Source organism: Pteropus medius, unplaced genomic scaffold (genome assembly GCF_902729225.1).
Source record: "Pteropus medius unplaced genomic scaffold, Ma_sr-lr_union100, whole genome shotgun sequence".
Classification (NCBI taxonomy): Eukaryota; Metazoa; Chordata; class Mammalia; order Chiroptera; family Pteropodidae; genus Pteropus; species Pteropus medius.
Window position 1 is genome coordinate 561,720 of NW_024356335.1, and position 23,013 is coordinate 584,732.

A 23,013-nucleotide genomic window follows, 5' to 3' on the forward strand; every position below is an offset into this window, starting at 1 on the left:
TACAGACCTGTGAAGGCACAGACAGCTCTTATTTCAACAGAATTTGGGGTGGCTTTTTTAATTGTTTATCCCCCACCCGCGTGCACACACACTCTCTCTTATTCTGCATTTAGCTGGGAATGACATTAAAGCATCTCTACTTCTCGCCGGAATGGAAAGAAGGTCTTTCTCCATTTCAAATAGGGCCTCCTTTTTTGTGTTTCGAAATGGAATGTTTAACACCATGAAATCCCTCTCCCCCGCCCCCTCTTTCTCTGTAATGGGCTCCAAACTCCAGCGAGGGGCTCTTTTCATGGGAAGGTTGGCGTGTGCAGGAATGAGGACAAAGGCGGGCAGGAAGCTGGCTCTGGAACGCACGCTGCCGACAACTGGGGGGCTGGGCTTTCAGCAAACCCAGCTGGGGAGCCAGGGCAGGTTCCCCCAGCAGGGCCTGAACCCGCGCGCTGGGGCAGGGGGCGGGGGCGGCTCTCCAGGGGTGCAAGAGCCAGCACAGCTGGAAGATAAGCAGATGAACACTGCCCCATGGATGCTTCTTCCTTGTGCTACATTTCAATTTTTATAACATCTCTTTTAAGTGTAAAATCTGAAAAGAGGGGTGAACCTCCCCAAGTTTAAGATGTATGAATATATTAACTGAAAATACTGATCACAGAGAAAGAGTCTTAGGTCTTAACGAACTCACCCCTATAATAATAGCCCATAGTAATAGTGTCCTTAGTTCCCTTCATTTCTAAATAGCTCAATACCTGGTACGTAGTAGATACTTGATAAATACCCGTTAAAAACAGGACATTTTAAAGGTATGCCCCTAGCTCCTTTATGTTATAAAAAGGCAATCATATTTAAGATAAAATCACAGACTATTTTAATCATGCCTCACCTAATACATGTCTAAAGAACCAGGTGATTTCCGAATACTGCAAGAACCTTGCAAATTCCTGTTACGGTCATATCTTGCTAACGGAGCCATTTCTCCTAAATCAAAAAATTATGACTTGCCAACCAAGAGAATCATTTCGAGGGAAGCAGGGCAGGGTAGACAATTCTTTTCAACCAAAAATATAACCACTGGTAGGAAATAGATTTAAAACATTTTTCAGTTTCTATGCAGAGTACAATGTTTTACTTACGAGATAAGAAAACAGACAATGTTCAAACGCTCAGGTTGTCGAAAATAGTTGGTTAAAGAGTCGAATTTCTAGAACCACGGTGTGGCTGTTTACTCTGAGAAGCACGACTCCCGATATTGATTTTCAGGAAGTACATTAATAAAGAACTCCTAATTGATTTTTTTTTTTTTTAAGACTTCGCTGGTTGCCTTTTATTTGAAGGTGCAGAAAAGGGCCTGGGATGCTAAAGGGTTCTAATGAGATGCTTAGCTAACAGAGGCACCTTAAAGGAACGAAGTGCCTTGAAGTCGGGGAGGCGGCAGCTGCATTTAATGACTTCATTCAAGAGTTCGGCTAGTTTACGACCAGAGCCACGCTGCTTCCTCAAAAATTTTGAAAATTCACCGTCAAAATGTTTGCACCAAATAAACACTCGAAGGTGTACAAGCTCCACGGCGTTGTTTTGCCAAAAAGAGCTGAAATGAAAAACTGCCTGCTGCACGTGCTACAGCTTCCGCTAAGAAACCAACAAAACCCATCCAGCCGGCAGGCGAGGGCACATACCTGTCCGAAGTGGACTGTGATTGGCCTTCGGTCTTCTCGGAGCTTGGGGTCCTTGGCCTCCACCAGTGGGGACGGTGCAGTCTTTGGCAACTGCTCTTCCATGGTGGGGGCGCAGCCATTCTCCGCGATGTCCTGCAGGGAGAAGCCAGTCGAGGTTGATGTCGGGATCTCGGCACTTAACAGTGAGCACAGGTGCTCCCTCCAACCCCAGCTAAGCGGCCTGCCACGGAACTCCCCTGGGACATTTAGAGCCTGTCCTTCTGCTGGAGGTGAAGGAAACGGAAGGCTAACTTGGCTCTTTGACTTTGAAGGATGAGAGAAACCAAAATCATACCCATTAAATTACAAAGACAATATAATAATTCACCATACTGGGGTACTGGGGTTTGGGGGGGAGGACCCTTCATCCTACTACCTAACATGGCTATTTTCATTTTTACATATTCACTTTGTCCACATGCAGACATTTAAAAATTACTTGCGATCACAGCTCATCCATAATTTTACATTCTATTTGTTCCCTACTATATTATAAGCATCTCCACGGTGTTATACAGTCATTATAATAATTTTAATGGATGCATAATATTTCACTGAGCCGATATAGAATAATTTAACAAATCGTTCTACTGCTACCAAGAATTTAGGCTGTTACTTTTCTTCCTTCTAAACACCACAGTAATAAACACTGAAGTTTTTCTTTCTTTTGGATTATTTCTTTTACGGGAATCCCTAGGAATGAAATTACTAGGTCAAAAGATACAAGCATTTTTAAGGCTTTTTATTCATTCTACCAAATTGCTTTCCAATTTACACCACTACCAGCAATGGATGTGTTATCAGTTTCACAGTACTCGTTAGCCTTATCGTTTTAAAAATGTATCGCTAATTTAAGAGGTGAAAAATTAGATCTCATTGTTTTTAATTTGCATTACTTTGATTATTTGAGAGTGTGGACATTTCTTCCACAGTTGTGATGATGTTACTGTCTGTCTTTCTGGAAGAGACTGAAATCTGAGTTCGGATTCTATTTCTTGGAGAAAATGGAGGGAACCACAATAATATTTTTAAATTCAGAAGTTTACATTTAATTTGTACTCATAAAGTCAAATTAAAGGAAAGGAAAAACCCCAATGTGAAAAAGGCAGGTAATGGCTCATCTGGCTAATGCTGGCAGCTGACTATACACATGGTTCTTTGGGGGATGGGTGGTGCCCACTTGTACAATGAGGACCTCATCCTTTATTCAAGTCAGGAAAGTTGCTTAAATCATCATTGGAGCAAGGCAGAGAAGAAATGCACAAATAAAATATGTTTAACTCACTATTCAAATAAAAATAACTCACAGAAATAATAAATTTCCAATTATTTTGATTGCAAAAAAGATACACATTGTGGTCAACAATACACGCACCCTTAGCACTCATTAAATTCTAAACATAAAGACTTGATCATTGGTTGCTCTTAATTTCTCAGCCAAAGAGAATGGTGGCACATGGTGGAAATTGGTCCTTTATTGAATAACGCATTAAAGATGAAACAGATGTTACATCTGTGAGCCTCAGTCTTACCTGTGTAATGGGGATATGGTAGCTATGAGGAGTAAAGGAGATAATGCAACATAAAAGTGTCTAGGACATTATTAATAACGTACTATATACGGTACTCAGTAATAATCGAATACCTGTTGATAAGGTGTTCAAAAAACTAGGAATCTGTGTGTGTGTGTGTGTGTGTGTGTGTGTATGTGCATGTGTGTGTGTGTGTGTGTAAAGTCAACCCCATACACCTAGCTAATGCCTCTGTTCTGCTTGGTAAGGACACAAGGGATGAGGACTTTTTGTTTTTGCAGGCAGGGCTTGCATCAAGTGGCCCGTAAGTCTTGGCCTGGCTCAGGCTCAGTGATGAGAGAGGTTGCCGACAGCCAATTAGAAAGGGCTCTTTTGGAAAGAGGGCTGACCTAAGGTGCTCAGGTCAAGTGGAACAAAGGGTCAGGCTAGGGTTTGGTGGGGGGGGGGAGGGGCCGACTCCTTTTCGCCAGAAAGTAGCAAAGGGCATAAGGGGCATTTGGGATCTGGAGGGGTTACGGAAAGGACAGCCACAAAAGGTTGAGTAAAGCCAAACTAAAAAAATTTCACTTTTTGTTTAGGAAAAATATTGCACGTGTATATGAGTGATTGGCTGAAAAAAAGGAAAAAAAAAAACGGAGCAGTAAGGTAACACAGTAAAAATATCGATAGCGATGAAACCTGTAAAATGACAGCTATTTAGAAAATGTACGCGGTAGTTTTGGGAAAGCGTCTTAGTTAAGCTTATGCGTAAAAACATCGTCTCCTAGTTTCGTTTCTACCACCAACTAGCGGTCTGATTTTTCCAACTCACTCAACCTCTCTGCAACCTATTTCTTTATTTTTACAATGGGGAGACCACCACCTGCTTGAGAAACTTCAAAGCCACTGGGACAATGAGTTAAATGGAATGAGATGTGAGGAAGCTTTGAAAAAAACGTGACAGTACCGTGCAAATTGAATGTTAGATCCTTATCCTGCAAAAAAAACGGGAAGAGCACCATCTCCAAAGAAACCTGCCCCGTGGCGAGCGCCTCCTACTGGCAGGCACTTTCCTAGATCCTGACCTTTCCCTGCCCTACTTTGCGCAACTACCATGAGGTGAAGAGGAGGGGCATCACTCTTTTACAGGTGAGGAAACGGGGCTCGGAGAGAGCAACTTCCCCAAGGCCACAGAGCCAGAAAGTAGAGGAACCCAGAGCTGTGTGATTTCAGGCCTCTAAACCTTATCACCCTTAACAACAGCACAAGGGAAGGCATTGAGTTGAGAAGGTGCTTAACAAGTCAGCGGCCGTGATCGCCTTCTTAGAAACCCTTTTTCTTACATGATCCTATGCTGCCATGCCTTATGATACCTGGACACCGACTTATCTTATCCCTATAGGCTGTGAATTCTTTGGGGTTTGAGTTCTCTGCTCCAGAGCCTTGAACGCAGTAAATGCTCTCCAATAAATCTTTGTACAGCTGAGCTTCACCTTTGGAAGGCTAATATGTCCAACACACAAATGTGCTTGTGTGTCAAAAAGCAGTGCAGCACATTAATTTTTTTTTTTAGCTAGAAGACCCGAAGGTGCAAAGGCTTCTCACAAAGTCTCGGGCCTTGTCCACCAGCGCATTCACTCTGCGCGATTTCTTCCACCTGGGGAAGGACAACTGCTTCCTCTCTGGGGAGTAGAGTGTGGGAGGAGCCCCGGCCAAGAAAGAGAGGGGGCCAGTTCACATCCTCGACTGCATCTACCATCAGAGATGTTACCCATAGAAGGGATCCAGTGACAGCCAGTCTTGCTCCCATGATTAAAGAAGTTGTGGCCTATGAGCTCGCTGAGAAGGTGCCGGCAAAAAAAACTTGGGAAAAACGGCACTTCCATTTCCTTCTGGTGGGAACACAAATTGGCAACTTATGTCAACACCCTAAAGAGGTGCATGCCCTTTGGCCCATTAATTTCATTTCTAGAAATGTATCCTAAAGAAATAATTAAGAATCCCTGAGAGGTTTTATCTATGAGGACATTTGCCTAGAAAAGACTGGAACTGACATAAGCATCTAACAATGGGGCTGATTAAATAATGTATATGTGTGTCCATCGGATAAAATCTCATGCAGCTATTTAAAACAATGACATGTGGGAGAAACAGTCAGTGGTCTGGGAAATGTTTAGGATATAGTAAGTGAAAATTCAAGCTACAAAATGAGATCATTTTCTTTTTGCTTCTCTGATTTGTTGAATTTTCTTCAAGAAACATGTTTTTTGTTTGTAAACAAACAACAACAACAAACCCTGACCATTGAAATGTCATTTAAAAAAAGCAAAACCAAGAAAGCTGACAGGAGGGGTAAATCTGTTCCTGAAACCACACAGAAGGAAGACACTAGACAGAGCTGCAGATCAGAGGCCACCACAGGGTGGCAGATCTCTTCCCAGGAGCCCTGTGGCTCAGCTCAGGGCATGGGGGTCTTAGAAGTTTACATCGGCTGGTAAAGCAAAGGGGCTGGAAAATAGTTCCATTCCTATCCCTTCCCTAAGCATTTGCTAAGATCCAAAATTGTGACAGATCAAATCTCTGCCTGTTTGTGGAAGGCAAAGACAGCACATGGGAAGTCCTTGGAGAGAGTACCCATGAGAAGCCAGGGGGCAGGAACCCGGAGGGGGCAGGGGGCTCTCAGTGTCCCTGGGCAGGAGCTGGGCAGGGGCTGGACGGGGAAGGAGCTAGGGATATGGCTTCATGAGGCAGAGATGTGAGTAGAGCATTCCCAGCCCTGGGGCGCTAGAAAGCACAGCTTGGTTAAGTGATCCGGCAGCTGGGGCATCCAAGAGCCTCCTGGCCAAGGAGGTGGACGGTTTGAAAGGTCTGGAAGGTCTGAACCAGGGGAGTGACTGGGTCAGAGCTGTGCTGCAGGAACTCTGCTGTGTGGATGACTGAAAGGTTTTTCCCAAGCTGGGGGAGGGGGGGTGCACGTGGGGGTGGGCAGACCGGCTGCTCCGGATGTGGGGTATGAGGAATGGGACAGGGCGCAAATTCTAATTTACTGAGCGGCCACTAAGTGCTGCTGTTAAACCCATTACCTCTTCTAAGCCTTAGATCAATCCGGTAAAAATCTCTAAATCTAATCCTTAGAATAAGCCAGTAAAAATCTCTAATTTCTCTTCGTTTATAGAAGAGAAAAACTAGGTTCAGAGAGGTCAAGTAACTTACTCAAGGTCACACAGTTGAGACTTTACACAATCAGCACTGAATCCAGCTCGTCTGCCTCAGAAGCCCCAGTACCAGTCCATGGTGTTGGTGTGAGGTGGGAACCTGACCGTCTCCAGCTCGGACTGCTGGTCTCCGTTTCCAGTCTGCTTCGTACCACGACAAATTAAAATAGGAACACAGATACCAAAATAGAGTCCAGAGCTGGAATTTCCATGATTGAGGCTGCAGCCTGTCTGGAGACGGGGAGCTGACAGTTGTGTGATAAGGTGTGAAAATGTCTGTTCTGCAGGAGTCTACCTCCATCTCCCGGTCCCACGCACGCTTACTGACTCCCTTCAATGCACTAGGAAACGTCTGGCCTTCGCTAACCCAACTGTGAATTCGATTCTTTTAATCACAGAAACTAAATCAACAAGCTCGATTAAACTGTCAAAGGTCAAAGATTCAGAAACTTTAAAAGGAGCTGTGAAATGGGCTGATTCGATAAAATCATTTTGATACTGAAGAAAAAAGGTAATTTTCCAGGGGTTCCCCAATAGGCAAAAAAAAAAAAAAAAAAAAAAAGAAAGAAAGAAAGAAAGAAAAAAAGAAAAAGAAAGACATCCTTATGTGAATATCTTAATGTTCTCTGCAGGTGAGGAGGAACAGGTATGTGCCTGCCGCTTTTGAAAGGGGGCATCCCGAGGCTGGCCCCGAGCACGACGCTCTTGCGACAGTTGACAGTCGCAAGCCCAGCCAGGCGGCCTTCTTCCGCAGGCCAGGTCTGGCAGGAGACGCTCTGGAGGAAAATGCTCCATTCTCCCTTCAGAAAGAGACGCCCAGGCAGCATCTTTGCCATTTCTCTGCTTTCTAATTTTGAGCAAGTCAGGCTTCAAAGGAGGCCGAGCTATAGACGAACTTGACCACCTTGCTCCATTTATCCAGAGAAATATGTTATCTGTCCTTTTTTTTTGTTGTTGTTGGGCTGAAGCAGCGCAGGTATGGAATAAAGCCACACCACAGCATCTATTACAATTATTTGCCGATGGTCACACGGACGCCCTGAAAGCTCCCGTTTCAGATGCTTTGAAAATCTGCAGCACAAATGAACAAGGGCTGGAGAAGGGGCCCTGCTCAGTCATATTAGAGACGGACCCTCCACTCACCGTGGTGACCTCTCCACAGGTCGGCCCCACATTCTCTATTTGCAATTCAAACCCAAGGCGTGAGCACAGAGGGCAGGATGGGGTTCTTGATTATGTCTGCGAGGTCACCATCGCTATGCCGCGTTAGAGGGGGCCAGGTGGCAACCCAGTACATTTGAAAATTGGGTCTTTGTTGGGAATTGCTCCCGTTTCATAGCAGAAACCAAACTGGAGGTGTCTGTACTACACGGATATCTGGGGAGCCACAAAGATACATGTTGCCACGTAGAGGGGAGGGGAACAAAAAAGCCCCGGAAATATTTTCTACTGCGGCGAGAGAGGTCGGATGAAGCCAGATCCCAAATGAGCTCAAGAACGGGGGGCTGCGGGGCGCTGCGGGAGGCCAAGTCCCACCCACGCCCACCACGGCTGGACTTTCAATTACAAAGGAGCGGTTCTTTTCCCCAAGAAACACTGCAAAGTATCAGGTCTGGAGAGATCTGTAAGACGAGAAGGGGAAAGTGAAAATTGAACAGGGTGCACTAATGGATCTGTCAACAATCTGACGGTGACAAGCCACATTTCTATAAAATGCCTTCACCATGCGTGTCACCTGAAATGTACTGACACTCTGCGTAGAACGTTATCTCCTGAAGCTGCTCTTGAATGCGACTGGCAGGGGGAAGAGGACACGGAGAGGAGAAGCTCAGCTTCGGACCCCGAGGGAGATGGCGTGGAAGGAGAGCGATCTAGATCGTTTAAGGAAACCTCTGAACGGCATCGTCAAAAAACCCGAGCTTAACCGGTAATTTGCAGAAATGATACGAATCACGAAAAGGGGATTTTGGTAACGCTGTGTGCAGGCGGCGGGAGGCGGGGCGTGTGGAGGGGCCCCTTTCTCCGCTTATCTCGAGAACATTCTAATGCCAGTCCGAGCCTCGGATCTAGACATCGAGGAGGGAAAATCTGGTGAGAGAATTCCTGCCTCCCCGCCACTCCATTTAACATCCAGTTCGGTTACACGTGACTGGGATAGGGGATAAAAAGGTGTATTTAGAGATGTAAATAGCATCCAAGCAACGCATCTCACCTGCCGGTCTCCGGCAGGACGCAGCAGACCAGTTAAGGTCTATCTGGGTTTACGTTAACATACAGGATTTTTATCGTAGGACCTGAATCTCAGCTGTCAAAAATTCACTTTCAGCTGAAACTAAGAATTTAAATGCTTAGTCAGAGCAAATTATTCTGCAATTAAAAGAAAGGCATCAACTCCTTTGACCACTTCAAGTTAATTAGAGGTCCTTTCTGACTTCATAAAATTACAACTGCTTTCAGCTTTTAACAAACTGCCGAGATAGACAAAGGCTCGTGTTCGAGCGGCACATTCGGGGTGTGGGGTAAGGAAGGAAGTGATCCCAGACCTCTTTTGGTGAACAAAACACCTGTTTCAGGAAGGCAGCACGAAACACTGCAGCGGCAGGTAGGAGCACAGACGCTGGGAGTAGATGGATCTGGAATCCAATCTTGGCTCAAACAGTGTGACCCGTGGGCAAACGACTTTGCCTTTGCCTTTGCCTTTGAACCACAGTCTCCATACACAAGAATGGGAACGACCGCCCCCAGGGTGGTTCTAAGAATTAAAGGCAAAGCTCCTATAGCCTGGACCACTTTTAATGAAGGGCGGGAATAATAATGACAACGGGGACATTCACAACAATGTGAAAAATGCCCCTCTGTTCTATATATCTCCACTCCCCCACGCCCCCCACCTCCTCACCCCCAGGTGCAAGTATTGCGAAGCAGGCAGGGGGCTCTTAGCCCGGATGTGGCCTGGATGATTTCCTACGATTTTACTGGTGGCCTAAGAAGACCAGTCAGAGCCTCTTCCTGCCCCTCAAGCGTCTCAACATGAATTGCTGGGCTCCTCTCGGTCAAAACCACCATCTGAGGACAGCCTCCAGTGTCCTCCTTAAACCTGCCCTCAGAGCCCTGTGTCCGCATGGCGGCCTCGTGCATGCCGGGACCGTGGTAGTCATCTCCTTGGAGATGCTTCTTGGTTTTGGTTTCAACCAGCCCCAGGGCAGAGGACCGGTGCAGGAGGGAGTGGTGTTCAGATGGGGAGGCCGGGCCAGAGCCAATTTCTACAGACCCCGTGGACCCTGCGCCTGGGGTGGTGGGAGGGCAAGGGACAGACGGACAACGGTACCTGAACTTGCTTGCCTTTGTGGGTTTAAGCCAGAGTCTTAATGTTATTTGAAGACAGTTTTTTGTCTGTGAATATTTATAACAGTGTGAAAACTCCCGGACAGCTGGTAATGCATTTTGAAGTGTGCTAACAACACCGTATCAAACAGTCCTCTATTGATCACATCAGACTTTCTGTGGCCACGCATTTCATACACGGTGCTTATACATTTTGAATAAGAACTTCAAGTACCTTTTGCTTCAAGCGGTTTTTCACCTCTTTTATTCCCATTTTTGCATGATCTTTTGCCTGCATGAAAAATTAATTTAAGTTAAGATTCCCTTTCTGTTTCCAGCAGGGACTATGCTTGATTTCAGTCCGTTGCCAATCACCTTTTCTGATGACTAGAAAAAGGAAGGAAAAATGGGATCATCAAGTTGAAAACATAATGGCTATGAAAACAAATACAATGTTAAAAGGTTAAAAAAAAACCCTTAAAGAGTTACAGAGATTTTATTTTCTGCATTTTGATGGCACTGATTCCCCACCCACCACCCCCCCCTTTTCCAAAGCCCTTCTTCTGCTCTCTATAATTATTTATCTCAGCAGCCTGGTGACAGCTACCAGTAAGACCAGAGCAGCAGCTTTGCTGGCTGCAAGATTCAGAATACCTACCTATTGCATTTCACTAGGGCAGGGCCTCAGGACCAGTTTTCTGCCCAGGCTGAATGGCCTGGACGGATATATCTCTGGGCTGCTCCAGTGCCACGATACCCTGGCTTTTACTTTGTCATTTCAGACCTGTGTGGTTCTGCTGGCAGCCACCCACCCCATTAAAGTAACTACAATTTAAGCATGGAAAGGACTAACACAATTAAAAATGGAAATAAAACAAAACCGCCCTAGTTAAGTGGCTCGGAGTCAAATTAGCAAGCAAGAGAAATCATGAGAAAAAAAAAAAAAACTACTTGAGGCTTGTAAAAGATGGAGCATCGGGAACTGACGGGTTCTCCTATTTTCACTCTGCTGTGGGCACGAGTTTCACAAACAATGCATTTCCTATAGGGCAGTGATGAGAGAGATGATGAATTTGGGACAAAAATTAGAGGGTGTGTCCCACCATGAACATGCTTCCGTAACCTGCAAAGGAGCTGCTTTATTTGGACATAGTAACGGGGATACACACAGGAGACGTTTGTCAGAACACCCGAGAGAACATACCCCACCAGGCCTTAGGGGCACAGACACGGAGCAGCAGAATTCTGCCCACCCAGTCTATATTTTAAAAGCTAAAACCAGTAGCCTCCCATTTCCCCCACAGCAACTGTAGGCAGAAACGCTTTAAATTAAAAACGTCACTGACCTGGTCATAAAATATCAACGCTAAATGATTCTAAGGGCACTGAGAGTTTTAGGAAACAGCACGGTAGCCTCCGAGTCATCTCTGCACATAGGATCAGGTATATTTAAGAGTCTCGTCATGCTAAGGAACAGATCTGTGTGGGTCCTGAGACCAAGACCAGTACTTACAAACTTATAGACGGTCTTCATGGCTGGGTTTGCTTTCGTTTTCACAGTATTCAGAATTGCTCCACTTCCTTTCTATAATAAAAATGTCAATTAGCAATTTGGACTGAAGATATAGTAGGCCAACACCAACAAAGACTGCTTCTCTTTAATCAAGTTAAGCAACACTTCGAGAGTGTGTAACTTAATTAGAGGAACAGGCCTCGATGGTAACTGGTCTCAGGCAATTAGTTACGGCCATGGCAGAATCACCATGGGTGGGTATGCGGGGTGGTGTTGGGGATAAGGATGGTGATAACTAGCTGAGGGGGGACTCTAGGCTCAGTATTTTGCTTGGCACCTGTCCACTGCCTGCAAGAAAAGGCCCTCTCTGAAGCAAGGTTTTCTTCGCAATAACCTACGGCTTCTAGTCACCTCAGAGAGCATCAAGGTAAGTTTCATAAGAATGGACTCTAGCTAATACCAAGCTGGGGTAGACACTTGGGGGCCTGACCAGCCAGGGCTAGCTGGCTGCTCTGGAAATATGCTCCCCTCAGCTAGGCGCCTTCCTTCCCTTACCCTGGTTTTCTGTGTTGTTTTTAAATCGGTCTGGTAGGCTGCCTTCCTTAACTTCTGTATCTTGAGAAAAGGGAAGAATGAACAGCCATAAATGTTAATCATGGCTTTAGTGTAAACCCAACATACCGATTTCTTGGCTCGGTTTCTTTAGGAGAGCAGGAGGGGAGGAGGAAGAGAAGCGGGCCGGGCTTTCCCAGTCCACAGAGGAGGCGATGCATGCACGTGAGGTGCCGAAGCCCAGACGACACTTTGGGGGGGCTCACAGAGTGGGTGCCCCACGTTAGGCTCTGAAGGTACCGAGCCACAGGAAGGCCGCTCTCTGCCTTCAAGGACCTCCAGTCCACGTGGTGCCCCAGGGTCCACAGCTACAGCCTAAGGTGATGAGAGCTGCACCGGCTGTGTGTGCTTGTGCGGAGGCAGCTCATCATTCAGGAGGTCAGAGGAGGCTTTAGAGGATGAACCATCTGGCCTGGTCCGTGAAGGATGCGTAGGAGTTCGTTAGCAGGGGGCATGGTGGGTAGGAAGGGTAAGAACATCCTAGATATAGGAAATCGCACATAGAAAGTGCACGAGCTGAAAAGCCACAGCGTGTCTGTGAGTAACGAGTGGCCAGTGTACCGTGGGAGGAATGACGAGCAGGGCTGAGAGGCCAGATGGGGTCAGCTCGCGAAGGGCCAGGCTAAGCAGTCTACACTCTAGAGGTTTTAATCAAATGCATCACGTAATCGGATGTGCAGTGGTGCGGAAAGGTAATCCCAACTGGTTTGAACAGACAGAGAGACTGGATCCAGTGGGCACATAAAAGAATGAGATGTAGTATTACAGTTATTGGGATTAACTTTTAGCACAATTTTTTTAACTGCTCATATTAGAAAATGCGAGCTTTAATTAAAAACATTACAATCTGACCTAGAAAGCACTCTGTGTTGTTGTAGGACAATATGAAATTTTCACCTACTCATTTATTCCACTCTGCTTTCCAAAATTACTCAGTATTCTATTTCAATGGTCCTTTGGAGTAGTAAAACTCTCTTTATCAATCAATCAACAAGTCCTTATTGCTTGTCTATGATTTGCCAAGTGCCCTGTTTGGTCATCCAAGAAGAACAAAAGAAGTCTTTCACTGAGGAGCTGCTTACTCTCGGCCAACTGCAGCCACTTCCAAGGGACCCGCCTTGGCAGCAGTGCACTTGGCCCGCAAGCAGGAGAGAACACTTATCACATTATGTTGGAGTTGCCTGTTTACGTGCCTGCCTTCCCAACAAGATGGGGAGCTCCCCAGCACAGGGCCTGTGTCTGCTCCCCACTGTACCCCCAGTCCCCAGCATGGCGCCCGGCGCACAGGCCTTCCGTACGTGCTCACCGATAAACCCGTGTAAGAGAAAGGCAAGAATCTGAATTCTGTAGTGGCTTCTGAAGCCCTAAACGCCTCGTTTCCTATACAACAGAAAACTGTTCACAACAGTGAGGGGATGCAAAACTCTCAGTGACGTGTTCCCCATCTTCCCAGGAGCCTTGGCTGTGAAAAAACTGCAGAGCAGCAAGGGATACATTTCTAGTTTTCCCATGAAGATACCCCAATTGCACTGGCCCTAAAAGGAGACACCTGGAAATGCTTTACTATGACAACATCCATGTGACAGGCCTTGGCCAGCTTCCTGAGGTGAGGAAGCTTCTCCTGGCTCTCGCCCTCACCAGGCATGGTTTGGACAGCCTCATCCTGCGAGCCTCCACCTGGCTTCACAAACAAAAGCATCTTCAGCTGAGAGAACAAAGTGCCCCAGGCCAAATGACAGCCTTGTGGGTGGCAGGGGAAGCGGGAGGCTGCCAGGAGGCTAAGGAGGGGCCCAGGTGGCTCTGAGGGGGGTGCACACTTACCCGGACTGTGGAGAGCCACTGATGGTACAGTTTATCGCTGCCTGTGGAAAGAGGAGTCAGAGAAGCTGTCATTTAAAGCAGTCACGTGCCCTCGGGAGTTCTTCCAATTGCTTCCAGCAGGAGGACTTGGCAAAGCACGCGGAGGCTCCCACGCCTCACCTCCTGAAGGAAGCGGCAGCCAGTTGCCCCCACGGGCTTTCTTTCTCAGACAGAGATCTGATCCTACCAGTGCCCTGAGGACACACCTACGCCCTTCTCGCTGCCTCCTGGACGAGGGCAGACCCCTTGGCAGCCCGGCTTCTCTTCCCCTGTCTCGTTCCGGCACCGCCCACCCTCTGCCTCTCCATCCTGGGCCACTGAGGCTCTGACCTTGAGGACCTACCTCGGGCTCCCTGACCACGCGCCCTGCAGGCCTCCGCTCCCTCGTAAACGCTGTTCCCCTGGCCTGGCCACCGCTGCCTACTCTCCCTGCTGAGTACGCAACGGCCAGCTCACAGGTCACTTCCTCTGCCAGCTCCTCCTAGTCCTCTGAGCAGTGCTCCAATGTAAGGAGCACTCGATCAGAGGTCCCTAGCCCCTGAAATCCTGGGCGCCACCCCAGGGCAGGAAGCACGGGGCCGCGTGCCCCAGCGTACGCACACCGCAAGACACGCACTCGGCACGCCTGAGTAGTGACGGAGAAAGAGGGAGGAGGTGTTGTTGGGGAACGTGTTCATTTTAAGGGGTGGGCTAAGAAGGTCTGATCAGTAAACAGCTTTTCTAGATGCTCCGAGTGACCTGACTTAGCAACACCTAGAGCCCGTCTCCTCAGGACGGCCAGTCAGCTGTTGGAGTCCGCTCTGCCTGCCCGCTTCGTGAAGCTCCCGTTACACCGTGAGAATTCTTGGAGCCTCCTTCTAACCGCACGGAAACCCGTTTCTACTCCTCCCTCACGGGTTTAATGTGCATTTGTCTTGAGCTGTGCATCTCTTCCTCCTGCCGGTCTAAAGCCCCCTGAGGGCAGAACCGGATCCTCTGTTTCTTCCTTCCCCGAGCTCTGGCCACTGCAGGTGCTCAGGAAAGGCCTGTCAACGGTCCACTATCACTGTCCGCAGATGTGCACGCTGGTTTATGGAGTCATCGTGCTCTCCAGGCAGCGTGGCCTGGTCGGGCCCGTAGAAGGGGTTTTGTAGGTGACATTCTGCCTGGCTCTGAGTGTACGGACCGCCGTTGGAGTGTCAGCATAGTCCAGACAAGGCACATGCTCGGCAATAAGAGGGGCCGGCAGCACGATTCTTATTGTTTTTCATTGAGTTTTTACTCTGCTGCCAAAGACTGAGGCTTTGGGACTTGGAGAGAAGGCCGGATGGGGATTCAGGAGGCAGAGTCAGCCACTAACGCCTCTCTGGGCCTCAGCTGCGTCTCTGAAAAAGGAGGGGACGATCCCTCTGGATCTAAAGGTGTGTGGAGACGACACACTCGCTCGGCAATGATTTTCACATCTTAGAGACATTCGCTGAGCAGCGATCCTGTGCTGGGGTGTGTCCCGGGTGATTGCCCGACCCTGTCCTCGTGGACTCTGACTTAATCGCAGCGGGACTCCTGGGAGGCAGGCAGTGACTCTCAGCGCCTAGACAGGAACACTTCGGCCGAAAGAGGTGGAATGATGGGACCACGCTCTCCCCGCTAGGAAGGAGGCAGTGTCCCAATCTGAATCCACGTCACCTCCTGTGCTTTCCACCGTACCATGCTGGCCACTACGTTCAACTAGACTTTGCTTCCTGCCCCCCATGAAGCAACTGACCCCAGGACAGAGGACTGCAGGTGGGACAATGTACATCTCATCAGAAAATAAAGAGGAATTCTTCAAACATTGCAAGGCCAGGATTGAAATCAGTTTCTCCCCAATCCCCACCGAAGGAAAAAAGAAGTCACTGCCACTCCTTGCCAAAGCCACCCTAATCCCACTTACCAGCCCGCAGCACAGGGGAAAAAAAAAAAAAAGAAACGCTTCTCACCAGCATACTCGCCCATGTTGATCTCTTCTTCAAAAACATCGCTGAAACCTTCACCGGAATTAAGAAGGTCTAGTCTACCATCGATAAACTACAGAGAGAAAGAAGAAATGCATAGCAGCGTCCACAAAGAAACCAGGAAAAACGCCGTTCACTGGGCACCCCGGCGAATGAGCAAAGAACCACCAGGCTTCCCATGACAGGAAAGGGCCTTTGGAATCGGGAGGTTCAAAAAGGCGAGTTTCTGAAAACCGGCTGAGTGTTTATGACAACGTGTAAAACCGCGTGGCACGTTTGTAAGGGTCTGTCTGGGTGCTGACCTCCCTCCTCACCCAATCCGCCTCCCCAGACCCTGGGCCGCTTCAGGCTGAGGCCCCGAGCCCTGCTCATGCCTGAGGCCTCGGTGCTCAGTGACCACAGCGCAGGAGGCCGCCCCCTCCGGATCCCAGACGCCGGCCACGCACCTGTTTGAAGAGCTGCAGCTGTGTGGCATTCTGCAGGAACTGCCTCATGGCTCCAGAGCGGTAGTGGGACACAAAAGCCTCCTCACAGAAGGTGATCGGCTCCTCCTGGGAAGCAGAGAGCAGAGAGGATGGACAGAGGGATTGAGTGAGGGTGGTCGGTTCTTAACTGGTTTCGGAGGGGCGTCTACATCTGCCGATTAGATGCGTGAGATCCTCCTTTACCGGGTGAAGTGGCTATTATCACTGATGGCACCCTATCCTCTGGAGGAGGAAGCTGTGTCAGGGAGGACGTTATCCCCCAAAGTCGCAGAGCCAAAGGTCCGATTCTAAACCTTCCATGTCCCGACAGCGAGTTGGTGAGATGGGCCCTCTGATGCGACGGCTTCCAAACTTTTCCCTTTTAGGAGTGGAGCCCTTTCTTCAGATAGCGCCTTATGCAGAAGGAGCCCTGCTACATACAATGGCCAGCTACCCCGTGGGAGCTGGGGGTGGGGGTGGTGGCTGGGCTCTCCGTGCTTGAGGGGGCCCTCCCTCCCTGATCCCCCACTCCCAGCACCTTTGCGGCCCCTAAGGCACCAGCTGTGGAACACAGTATGAAAATCATTTACATGGTGATCTTAGCCAATAATAAATTTAAAATTTAAAGTAATTATTTATATGAAAAAGCAGGGATGATCAAAAATAAAATTTACCATCCAATTTTGCGTATAGCTGTTTGATAAGGAAGTTTCCTTTTACCAAACTATATTTTATGAGTCAAGAAAATGACACCCTAAGTTTAAAAAACATCCCATCTTGTAGTTGACACCTCAATCCTTCTCTGAAGGCATCTGGAGTGGTCATCTACACAGACGAGTCTTTAGTTCGGGTGGTGTATTCTCAATTTTGAGAGATCAGACTTTTACATCTTGAACTGAAGTAAAGGTACCCCGCCCTTAACAGATTTGGTGGCAAACAAAGAGATGTTTGAAGCTCCACTTTTATCCTGTTTTAATGAATTACGTGAGTGTTAAATTTACCGTCTAGCTGCTGTAAATTCCAAAAGTTCCTCCTGCTTAAATTGAGCCAATATTAGCTCAGCGCCTGGGCAGACTTACTGCACAAAGGCTGCAAGCATGACCCAAAAAAGTCAGGGTGAGGGTAATATTTATTTTTATACAGTTATCCTCTGCCTAATTTTACAAAGGGTCTGAGGCAGCTTACATGAAACCCTTAAACAAAGCAAAAAAAAAACAGAAGTGGAAAAGACATAAATATATCAAATATAATTATACGAGAAAAGAGTATCTAGATATGCGGATTTTGTATGATTTCTAAAATTAAGTTACGAAATTAGCTCTGAGCTCCCTGGCTGCTGAAGCAAGAAGGAAAACAGTGCAAGCTTTACGACGTGAGAGAAAAAGCAAACCAGCTCCTCAGGAAAAAGAATCCTCCGGCCACTTACTACTTTGAACGGATTCACACCTTCCTTGCTGGACAGCTGAGAGATCAGCTAGTGACAGAGAGAAGCCCAACCAGAATGCCCCTCCCGCGGCCTGCAGTTTTGCTTCTGACCCTTGGGACCACAGCAGGACAATTCACTCTCTCCCAGGTGGTCTCCTCTGTGAGCACAGTGGGACCCATACACCAAATGACTCCTAATAAACATCATCAGCTCGGACGTCCTTTGTGAGCTCCAAACCCATGTCACCATCCCCGCCTAGATGGCCTCCTAGCACTTCGAACTCAAAATGGTCCAAACCCCTGATTATGACCCCATTTGGACTGTACCCCGAATCTTTTCCTTCCTTCCCTCCCTCTCTTTCCTTCCTTCCTTCCATGATCATTATGCATAGCTACCCACAGTAGTCCTATCAGACTTTCTAAGTCTCTCCCATTTTACCAGTGAAATGTCCCCCGTGTGCCCCTGCTCTCCATCCCTCTACTCTGGCACAGGCCTGACTATGGTGGTGGAGGTTTAACTCTACGTCCCTCTCCTGTGTCTTTGCTCCCGGTTATTCCAATCCTTCTGGGCGGAGTAATTTCTAAGACGCAAGTTGTATCATGTCACTGTCCTGCTCAAGAATTTTGATTGCAGAGATGTTACATTTGAGTGGTTATTTGATTAATGTCTGTTTCTCCCACTAGACTACATGCTCCATGTAAAGAAGAATGGTACCTCTTTTGCTTAACGTTGTACGCCTAGCAGCACATACGACACATGCATGGGTCCTGGGTGAGAGAGGAAAGCAAGCTCCTTAGCTGGGCAAACAAACCCTTCCGAAGCTGATCCTGGCTTTCTTTTCCAGGGTCCTTTTGTGTGCCTTTATTCTGCTGCCTCACATACCTTATGCTCCAAATGCATCTCCTAATCCTGTTCCACTCTGATCCTTGCTTCTGCCAGCTCTATTCCTTCCATGTGGACCATCTTCCTCTTAAGCACAGGTCTTTTTGCTGCAGTCATTTACCCCTGCTTGATGCTCCCACAGTACCTTATGCACCCTTGGGTGCTAGGTAATCTCCACTGGTGTCTCCTGTGACCAGCAGCTCGAGAAGGCACATTCTCTGGGAACAGCATGGAGCCTAGCCCCTACTTAGAAGCTCAGGGATGTTGGTTAAAGAACCACAGAATGAGCTTGACTCTGGTTCCCGTCACAGGAGCCCTGTGGTCTCAGGGTGGCTGAGACACTGCTCTCGTGACGGGTAAAGAGGTCTCAGAGCACAATGCCAGATGAGTGACACTTGTGTCCGGGGAGTTTAGAGCTGCTCAGAGGAAATGCTCATTGAGTCGTTAGCATTTACTGCTGGCGTTTTGGCCCAGCATTGCCAGGAAGGAGAGTCTGCTGAAGGACCAATAAAATTCAAGAGAGTCTGCAACCAGATTTGTATGTGAGGGTAGCCCGAGGCAGGATTTAGCTGCAGGAGAGCAGAAAGATTCCCATCTTTGGGGAGATATGAATATTTTGGGCCTGTTGTCTGCTTACTGGAGGTGACATCTCCCTGGATCAGATGTCTGCACTATAAAAACAGAAATGGAAAACAAGGAAATGGATACGGATGGGAAAGATTCATGGGACATGTGACAACGGGGGCTTTTTCTGCAAAGAGGTTGAAGAACGACATCGGCAGTGTCATTCAGACATGGAAACAGATACTGCTACGGGGGTGGGGCGGGCCACGAAATGCCCACAGGAGTCACAAGAGAAAAAGGCTCATCCAGGGCACAGGACAGCGGAGCCTGGAACAGTGAACAGGAGTTAGGTGAGCAAAATCCACCCATTCAGGGCAACTGTTCTCTCCCAGCGCCGGAAGGTGGTGACACTGTCACCAGGAGTCCTGCATAAAGGTCTGAATGGCAACAGGTGCACAGGGCTCATCCCCCTGAAGCGACTCACCTCCCAAGGGAACAACAACAGCATCATCTCACCTCATCTTTACAGAATAAAGGAGGCAAAGTAACTTGCCCAAAGTCCTAGGACCCATAAGTGGCAGAACTGGGGATCTGTGCCGCCACGGCCTCCGAGGCCCGGCTGCCGCCGTCACGCAGCCATCACGCGCGTGGTCCGCTCTGGACTTGGGGCTTTCCTGAGGACTCCGTTCTACCTGTTTGACCCGCGGAACCTGCTGGGGAGCAAGAGGGTTCTCTTTAAAGGTGGAACCACTCAAGTTCTCCCACCGGACACGCAGAGCACCAGCCCCTCGGAGACAAACGGCTCCTGGGAGCGGGCAGGCCCTTCAGGAAGGCTCTTTCCGCCACAGGCCCAACTCCAGGAGGCCAAGCCACCTACATCAGCTTGTCCACCCCCTTCCTGCAGGTGGAAGGGCCGCCCCCCCACTCCACTCTCTGCAGTGGAGAGGAGTAAGCAAGGTGTCTCGTTAATTCCCTACTTTGTAAGAAGTGCCGATTTAGTTCTCCCGTTCGGCTGATTAAACCTTTTGTCTACACTCTAGGCGCTGGGGCTACTGGCTGATAGGGACATTAATGCAGGGAACTCAGGCCGTGAGCTTTCAAGCTTAGATCCCATTAGCAGACTTTCCCGTCTATGACCTGACGACAGTTAAACAAAGCTGCTTAGCCCTGTCAAGGACTTGGTTACAAAAAGATAAGTTTTACTCTTAAATTATCTTTCTGATGTATGGAATCAACTGAAAATTTCATTATTAATGAGTCGATCTTTGTTAAAATGTTAAGCTGGTGACTCCAAAGGTTTTTAATATTTCCCCAAATAAACGGTTTCTACCCACAGCAGTGTGGGTACTGGTATAAAAATAAAAACTGCCATCGGATTCTTCAGCAATGTCCCTTGTTCTGCTGATCCATAAAGTACTGAATTCTTATTCTCATTCATAAATGTGGTTTTTAGCAAAATTTCACATTTACTTTATGAGTCTAAGAAAAAAAGGAGATGTTCTCTCTTTCTGGGCCTTGCTTAAAATTAAAAAGAAAAAGACAATAATTTTGGAAGATTCATTCATTCATCTATAACACATGAAAAAAATACCTACTATGTGCCGGGCTTTGTGTTAGGAGAATACAAAGATGAATAAAATATAGTTCCTCTGATTAACGTCAATAATCCAGTGAGGGATGGGGAACGGATGAAGGTGTAGAAGATACAAGAATGGCAGAATGGTATGTTTACAGCAGCATTATTCACAACAGCCGAGAGATGGCAGCAACCCGAGTGTCTAGAGATGAACGGGTAAACAAAATACACGTACGACGAAATATTATTCGGCCTTAAAAAGGCAGCAATTTCTGGCACATGTTACAACACTGATGAACCCTGAAGACATGATGCTAAGTGAAATAAACCAGTAACAAAAGGACAAATACTGTCTGATTCCCCTATATCTAGAGCAGTCAGTTTCACAGAGACAGAAAGTAGAACGGTGGTTGCCAGCGGATGGAGGGAGGGAGAATGAGAAGTTGCTGTTTAATGGGTATGGAGTTTTGGTTTTGCAAGATGACAAATGCTCTGGGATGGGCGGTGGTGATAGCTGCCATAATCAAAAATTTTTTTCTTAAACCTAAAAAAAGAAAAAGAATGGACCGAAGGTTCATAACTGTGGAAGCTGGGCAATGGAGACATGGGAGTTCATTTATTTTGTAAGAATTTGAAATTTTCTATAATAAAAGTCAAAAAGAAAAGCTTCTGTTATCAAGGAATCCTGTCTAGCGCAGGGAACAAATAACAGTAGCCATGTGACAACTGGCACAGCAGAGGGCTGGTTTTGGCATTTTTAGTAAAGGCATCTTTAAAAAACAAACTTTTTTTTTTTTTTTTGGTTGGAAAAATGATTTTATTTTCTTGTCCTAAAAATCTGTAATCTGGAATCCAAAAAAAATTTAAAGTTAGATCCACTTAATGTAACACAACATGGTGGAGAGAGGACATGTCTTGGAGCAGAGAGCCCGGGACGTGAACCTTGATTTTGACCACATATGACCGCATAGCTATGGGATCTCAGGTGACTTGTTGTTCCTCATCTGTCACAACTGCTCAGTGCTGGCCCAGCTCACAGGATTGCTTGGGAGAGTAAAATAGGTTACAACTAATAGGTATTCCACATGGATCTTCTACAAATAGCTGTTTTTTTGTTTGTTTTTTCGAGGGCAGAAATTGGGTGTTACCAAGGTTGGCAACATGATTTGGGGGACCCAGTACAAAATGAATATGCAGGAAAGAGGTGTTGTTAAGCAAGAAAGTATCATACTAAAACGCAAAGCTTTTTCTTTCTTTCGTGGTCTCTTTCTAGACTTCACATGGTGTTTTTAAAATTTACTATTTAATGTCATTCTATGTAAAGAAAAACAAAAATTTAAATTATTAGCATGAATTTTACTGTTAACTTTATATTGTGCAATGCCAGTTTTAAATGCTAACATATGTGGAATCATATTTTGTAACTCGTATATACATTTGTATTCTGTTCTTACCAGACAGTGGAAATGCTGCACAGAACTAACTCGACTGTGTTTCTTTCAGTTCTCGACTCACGCACTTTCTACTCACATTCTCTACCTTTGCCTTACCGATGAAAATGAAAAAGGAACTGCTTGCTCCATCTTTTCTTCTTCTAGGTCACCATTTTCACAGTAAATGGTTGGCTAAGACAAGGAAGTAACGTGAACAGGAATTCTGCCAGCTCTGTAATCATTCGTGTTTCTTAGAACACCACTGCCTTCTTTCAGTGTGGAAGTGAGTTCTGGTTCTACTGCCCAATGGTGCCTCTTGGGGTGGTCAGCACCCCACTTACTCAGTCGTGGACATCGACGCGTTTCCCTGGCAAGCCGGCTGGGTCTTGCTGACCTCCCACTCGCCCTGGGTGCACCGGAACTCTGCCAGGGGCACCGAGAAGCTACATTTGCTTGGGGGATGGCAAGGCTGCGGTGGACGACTTGTGCGAATCTTCTCTGCGCGTGCTCCCGCCCCGTCAGCCCTCGCCAAACGCAGGTGCAAAGGTAAAACTGGTAACGAGTCCAAGATGGAGACAGCAGGGCATAAGCTGAGCGCGGGGTGCCACGAGCAGGCGAACCCTTCTTTTCTCCCCTCTCCCTTCACGGGATAAAGACTGAGTAGAGGCTCTGGCGCCTTGCTGTCTGCATCAGACTCAGCAGCATACAACGGCTTCAGGCAAGTTTGTGGGTCAATGAAAGTGGGGTTTCGAAATTCTTGAGCACAACACAAGGGCTGTTTGTGACCTTCCCCAGACGACTTTTCTTGCTTATGACATCCCATCCATCTCGCCCACCCAGCCATCCAGTTTCAGAGCTTCTGGGCTGTCCACCGCTCCCTAACCTCCTCACACACTCTCACTCCTCTGGCTTCGCTCCCCATGTTACTTCTTTGTGAGAACCGGACCT

At 47.4% G+C, this 23,013-nt stretch overlaps 1 protein-coding gene across 27 annotated transcripts in view; it reads right to left on the reverse strand.

Moving 5' to 3' along the window:
• DENND1A (DENN domain containing 1A) overlaps nt 1-23,013 on the reverse strand; it is a 459,444-nt gene that overhangs the window by 50,270 nt on the left and 386,161 nt on the right. For 26 of the 27 annotated variants that reach the window (XM_039861385.1, XM_039861390.1, XM_039861381.1 and 23 more), the window contains 6 exons: nt 16,167-16,271; nt 15,706-15,793; nt 13,709-13,749; nt 11,276-11,347; nt 9,998-10,054; nt 1,674-1,805 (listed from right to left, as the gene is read on the reverse strand). In XM_039861385.1, coding sequence (XP_039717319.1) covers nt 1,674-1,805; nt 9,998-10,054; nt 11,276-11,347; nt 13,709-13,749; nt 15,706-15,793; nt 16,167-16,271 — 495 coding nt within the window. The remainder of the gene's footprint in view (nt 1-1,673; nt 1,806-9,997; nt 10,055-11,275; nt 11,348-13,708; nt 13,750-15,705; nt 15,794-16,166; nt 16,272-23,013) is intronic. The other variant, XM_039861384.1, reaches the window with a different exon arrangement.